This window comes from Triticum urartu, chromosome 6 (assembly GCF_003073215.2).
Source record: "Triticum urartu cultivar G1812 chromosome 6, Tu2.1, whole genome shotgun sequence".
Taxonomy (NCBI): domain Eukaryota; kingdom Viridiplantae; phylum Streptophyta; class Magnoliopsida; order Poales; family Poaceae; genus Triticum; species Triticum urartu.
The window spans coordinates 44,860,906-44,867,405 of NC_053027.1; the positions used below are offsets into that span (position 1 = coordinate 44,860,906).

A 6,500-nucleotide genomic window follows, 5' to 3' on the forward strand; every position below is an offset into this window, starting at 1 on the left:
AGTATCTTCCGCCTCCAGTACCCCGAGCTGGTGGAGGCGGAGCGAAAAATCTTCGCAGAGCGCACGGTCGAAGGGGAGGTCATCGTCCTCTCGGACGATGAGGAGCACGGTGGTGGCAACGAGGAGCACTTCAACGTTGAAGAATGGCGGAGGATCTTCCCGGCACAAGGCCGGACCCCATGGGCGGTGGGATGTCGCGAGCGGATTGACTTGCCCTCTATAAGGGTGATGGTGTTTAGTTTTAGTTTAAGTACATGTTTAATTTTAAGTTCAAGTTCATGTTTAGGTTTAAAAACTAGACTATGTTTCGGCGGATGATTATGTACATTTTGTGTCGAATTTCGTTTGTTTAAATCGAATCTATGTTGAATTTATGAATATTTGCTTTTTACTCCGCCAAATTTAGGAGTTCGGCCCCAAATTTAGTGAAGTAAAAATCCTCCACTAAGTTTACTCGGCCGTTTATAAATCAAGTTCGTCCTTATCATGAGTGATATTATATTACGTGAGGTCCAAATTGACCACATGATCAAAATAAGCTTTGCCGTGAACCAATCTGTGGTTGGATGGTTAGGACGAGAGTGGTATCCCCTATCCAGTAGAGTTGAAATTTCAAACTTAATACTGATGTTCATATTTTTCTAGATTTATTTCAGGGCTTCCAGCCAATGGCGGAGCTTCAGTAAGGCTGGATGGGCCATGACCTAGCCAGCCCAGAGCAAAAACATTGGAGGGTTCAAATTAGACTAGGCCAGTTTGAGAAAAATAGTGGGCTTTTCTTTATACCGGCCCGCCCATATTTTGCACTGTAGTTCCGCCACTGCTTCCAGCAATGTACCTTTGGTGAAAGGAGACGTTTTCATCGACTACGAAGACGTGTGTGGTAACTTCATCAATGTCAATGTTAATGTCAAGATAATGTGCCGGCTCAGTTTCTCGCATGTTCTCGTAGGGGTAAGATGTGCCTGCGCTTCTGTACTGCCCAGTCAGTTCTTCGAAAAAAGAGGATCACACAAAACGTCCTTTGCCCACGTGAGGGGGGTGTAAACCTAACCTGGACGTTTGACATCAAGCCAATCGGCGCTTCGTCCCAAAATCTCGTCGCATGGGAACAGTTCAACAGAGCATGGCATCATGTCCTCCTCCTGATCGAGACAGACTTTGCACTTGCTATCAATCGAGACATGAACCGGGAGGGAGGGAGTATGAGGAAGGTTGACGATTGTGGCACCTTGTATTCCCAGAGTTTCAGGGGCCCCGTTCCAGCGCGCACGGGGGCCAAGCAGGCGGCACGCACAGAGGGTGTTCGACGAAATGCCTCACCGAGCGAGCGGCTTTGTTGTGGGGTTGCGTTCAATTCAACCTGACTACGTGCGCCGCTTCAGTCGGCGTCAGGGTAGCCACAGCAGGTAATGCCGGTCCCATGGCTTTAGTTATGAATCGAAAGATGCGCACCTCTTGATTTTGATTCTCTGCCGTATGAGTTCATGCCAGCATGCACCAATAATTTGCAAATACAGTACTGTACTACCGTATGACCTAGTCCGTCCTGTCTACTACGCCCGCCCAATAGAGCTGTTCAACTGAGCACTCTAGATGCCAAATGCACTGGCCAAACATGCCTGATGTCGACTGTGAACCACATGTTACAGTCTCTGTCTTAGTGCGCTTGTCCGAAATGCTCAACATTTTCCAGTGCTTCCATTCAACTTCATTTCACAGCCAACAACAGACTGTCCGTACGCACTCTTTTTTTTGACCGGAAAACCGTAGAACAATAGTTCTACGGTATTTATATTAATAATAAATATGTACAAACAACGATTCAAATTACAAAGTGGTCACCCAATACCCGTTTTGTGAAACATGGAAACTACTTAGATGTTCTGTGTGACCCAGGAACTGATCTTGGGTACTTGGATGTTCCGTACGCACTCTTCATCCGTCTAGTATAGTACACCCCTTAACAAAAATATCATCCGTGTTCCCCTTGACAAAAATATCATCCACGTCCCCCTTAGCAAAAGATCGCACGTACGTACAACGTCCTTGCGGTTTGACCGAGCCACCACTAGCCTCTGACCGGCCGCCTGTTCGTCGCGGCCGGCCGGCCGGCCAGGCGATTGTTTTCTCGATTGAAAAACACGATCGGGCTTGTGCTCGCGTGCGCTCCATGGTCTGGTGCTGTCCCACCACTAATCAGCAATCAGTCAATCTGTCTCCATGGTTCGGTCGTCCGTCGCAGTTAAGCCCTGGCATGCATTGACGCTTGACGGGTGCTAATTGATCCGTCCGTCCATTGACGTCGCTCCTCAACTAAACTAGCGTATGTGCTAACTACTCCCGCACCGGAGGAGAGGACTAGTCGCCGCCCTCCTGCTGGCTATCGATATGCGAGTAGGCTTAGCTGCACGATCGGTCTCAAAGTTTGAATTGTGAGAATAAGAAAGGCAAAGCTGAAATAAGGTTCAAACTACAAATAGGATTGGAGTTTTCTCCTTTTTTTGCGAGAAATAAAAATTTGGATTGGAGTTAATACGTTGTTTCGACTTTGACAGGTTGGTGCATGCCCCCTTGGCATCCACGTGACCATATTGTTAGGATTTGGTTGCCTAATCAGTGAACTGCTCCCCATATCATATGTGAAATCAGTTGAAACGTCAGGGACACTTGAAATAAGATCATCAGATAACCCTTGTTGTTCAAGTCTTGGCTTTTACTACAAGCTTGCGCATAAAGATGAGCGAGATAGACCGCCTTCACTAATTAAGCTCTTTTGTTTTTCATTTTGTAACACATTTAGTAATTAAGATGACTTGGTAAAATTACATGGTGCGCAGCGCACTGCCTGCCTGCTTAATTAATTGTCAAGCTTGCACATAAACAAAGGAAGCAACCAAAGGTGTTCCTTGGTTCCCATATATCTCTGTTCAGTTAGGACGGACGGAGCACATCCATTACTCACCAAGAAATACCTCATCAAATTCAGTCAGGACGGACGGTGCACATCCATTTCTTACCAAGGAATGCCTCATCAAAGGGAGAGAGCAAGCAAGTGGAGGTCTGTGCTCCCGTCTTCCTTTGTTTTACTACTCCCCTTCCTCATCAACCTTGTGTGCCCCGGCTGGAAATTCACGGATGCAGGAGACACACTCCTTCCTGGGCAATCTCTAAATGCTACCCAGATCCTGCTCTCAAACAATGGTGTCTTCAAGTTGGGTTTCAACTGCTCATTCTCGAAATATAATTTTTACCGGGCCCGGTATTGTGGTTTTGGCACCTGGTTCACTAACTCATCGTCGTCCCATGATGATTGTTCGCTGGTTTGGCAACCTGATCTGCAATATGTTTTTCGTTGTGAGTCATCATCAGTTACCCTATCAGAGAAAGGAAAACTACATATCACCGATGGCGTTGGCAATGTCCTTTGGATCTCAGATTACACGACAACAACTTCTATCTCTGCCATTGCAGTGCTTCTTGATAATGGAAATCTTGTATTAAGAGACCAAGCAAACAGTTCCCAGGTGCTTTGGCAGAGTTTTGATTACCCAGCTCCTATACTGCTCCCTAGGATGCGCCTAGGGTCGAATGCAATCATCGGCAAGAGCATGGTCCTTCTTTCTTATCCTAGTCTTTATAGTGACTATGCTAGTGACATTACAAATTTTACTCTGAGAGTGGATGCAACAAGAAGGCGAGGTTTTATTATTCAGCAGTTTCCTTTTGGTACAGTGTTTGCTGGTACTTTTCCTAGCTGGATAGTTCGTGAAGATGGAGACTCTGTTCTGACACTAAATGACGCACATACATACATGCGTTTAAATGGCTCTGGATTTGTTGAATTTGGTAAGCAAGAGACACGCAGTTCTATTTTGTGGTCTGCTCCAGACAGTTTATGCGACTTTGAGTCAAACTGTGGACCTTATGGTATCTGCAAAAGGCCAGGCTTCTGCATATGCCCTGCCGGTTTTGATCCATTAAGCACAAAATCAAGGAATTGTCTTGGCTGTTCGAGGGAGGTTCCTATGAATTGTGAAAGAGACAATTCAACCCATCGGGAAGTGGTGTTTTATCCAATAGATGGCGTCTACAAGTTCCCCAAGAGTTCTTGGCCCTCTGATGCCAGAACTACGAAAGAGTGTGAAGCATCTTGCTTAAAGGACTGCACCTGTACTGCCTTTGCTTACAATGTGACATGCCTGTTATGGTTTTGGGATTTACTGAACACAGTAGTGCTTGACTCTGGTTCAAATGGCAACCGTTTGTACATACGTGTTGCCACCAAACAACAACAGGAAAATTCGGGTTTCAGAGCTGCTCCTCTGTTTCTAACGGCAATGGCCGCGTTAGTCATCATTGTTATTATCAGCGGTCTGGCTGTTTTGTGGAGATGCAGAACAAAGTTATTCAGAGCAAGAAGTGTGTATGAAAACGGAAGCCTTGTGGTTTTCTCATGTGCACAAATAAAGAACTCAACAAAAAAATTCTCTGAAAAACTCGGAGAAGGTGGTTTCGGCTGTGTTTTCAAGGGGACATTGCCAGGTTCTGCTGCAGTGGCCGTCAAAAGGCTAAAATGCCTTGGACAAGGAGAGAAGCAGTTTCGAGCAGAGGTGCAGACCATTGGGATGATTCAACACAACAATCTTGTTCGGCTACTTGGATTCTGTGCTGATAGCAGTAGCAGGTTATTGGTGTATGAGTACATGGAAAAAGGTTCTTTAAACTCACATCTCTTCCGTAAGGATTCTGCAAAACTGAGCTGGGAACTGCGGTACCATATAGCACTCGGAACAGCAAGAGGCCTGGCTTATCTGCACGAGGAGTGCAAGGATTGCATTATACACTGCGACATGAAGCCGGACAATGTACTTCTTGATGCACAGTTCTGTCCTAAGATTGCCGACTTTGGTATGGCGAAGCTTCTTGGTCGAGATTTCAGTAGGGCCCTGACAACAATGAGAGGGACCATCGGATATCTTGCACCGGAGTGGATCTCAGGGCTGCCGATCACACATAAGGCTGACGTCTACAGCTATGGAATGATGCTTTTTGAAATCATATCAGGGCGAAGAAATGCGGAGAAAATCAAAGAAGGGAACTTTACTTACTTTCCCATCTTTGCTGCAGTCAAGCTGCATGAAGGGGATGTTATGTGCCTGTTGGATAGAAGGTTGGAAGGCGATGCGGATGTGGAGCAGCTGAGGAGAGCTTGCAGAATTGCATGTTGGTGCATTCAAGATGCTGAAGATCATAGGCCAATGATGGGGCAAGTTGTTCAGATGCTAGAAGGTGTTCTGGATGTTGAAGTACCTCCCATTCCAAGGTCACTGCAGAATTTTGTGGGCATGGAGGATTGATTGCACTTGCTCTACAGGCATGTACTGTCTCTGAAATACTAAAAGAGCTATCATTATATGTCAAGAATTAAGTGTTCAAAGTTATGTGTGTTTTATATTCTCTAAACTACGTTATCCCCTTATCTGCTAAGGTTCTGAACTGAATTTGCTATCATTATAGACTTGTGATATTGTGCCTTCACTTGTTTCTCTGTTGGCATGATGGCTTGTCTGTTCGACAATCAGAACTGTAAATCTTTATGTATTTATACGAATTGAGTTCAAGATATCATGTGAATGAATTCTAGTAGATGTACTTACTGCACCACATACTGCGGTCTTTGCACAAACTAATTAACTAATCCTGCTGTTTCAAGCAGGGTCCTCAATGGTTCACTGCAGTAGCACACACGTTTGCAGAATATCAATTATATCTTTTTTGTGCTAAATTTACTTGTTAGCATGGTTGTAGATTCTTGTGAATAATTGGGTAACCACATTTTTTTTCGAAAAGGGGGGACTCCCCGGCCTCTGCATCAGAACGATGCATAGGGCCACAATTGGGTAACCACATGAAAGTATGGATAATATGTAGGCATCTTGGCTGTCTGTAATGCACAAAATTTAGATAGATCCATGGACATTTCAGAATAGAAATCTAAAACAAACATCAAGTAATTTTCAAAAAAGAAAATCCTTCTCATTGTTATAATTAGCATAAAAAGATGTATCCTCTGGTTTCTGTGTAGTGTCAGCCTCTGCTTTCAGCTTGGTTGGATTTTTATTTTTATTTTTTGAGGGGGGTGAAAACAGTTTTGTTCAACAAATAAGGGGCCGGGATACAAATAATTTCAAGAGTCCCTTAGAACCACACATAACAACCAGGATCTAATGATGCTGCTGCCTTTGGGAGATCATGTTCTTCAAAATTGGACTCCCTCATTTCATTCTTTTCTTTGCCTTGATGACTTGAATAATGGTGCTGCTGATGCCCAAGAATGGCTTATCCAGGTGATTAACCGTTGCCAGACAGTCCGCTGTGATGATTATCTTTCTCAGATTGAGATCAGAAACCAAATTAAGACCCTCTAACCTGTTTTCTGTGGACTCTGCCTGATGGCTTTATTTATAAAGTCGGGTGTATGCTTTTTCTCTAGAAGA

General features: G+C 44.6%; 1 protein-coding gene across 1 annotated transcript; it reads left to right on the forward strand.

The window, feature by feature from the left end:
* Positions 1–2,888: 2,888 nt before the first annotated feature.
* On the forward strand, positions 2,889–5,661 carry LOC125514592 (G-type lectin S-receptor-like serine/threonine-protein kinase At2g19130). The gene has a single exon (XM_048679929.1). The coding sequence runs from the start codon at positions 3,027–3,029 to the stop codon at positions 5,358–5,360; it is 2,334 nt and encodes a 777-aa protein (XP_048535886.1). The 5' UTR covers positions 2,889–3,026; the 3' UTR covers positions 5,361–5,661.
* The last annotated feature ends 839 nt before the right edge of the window (positions 5,662–6,500 follow it).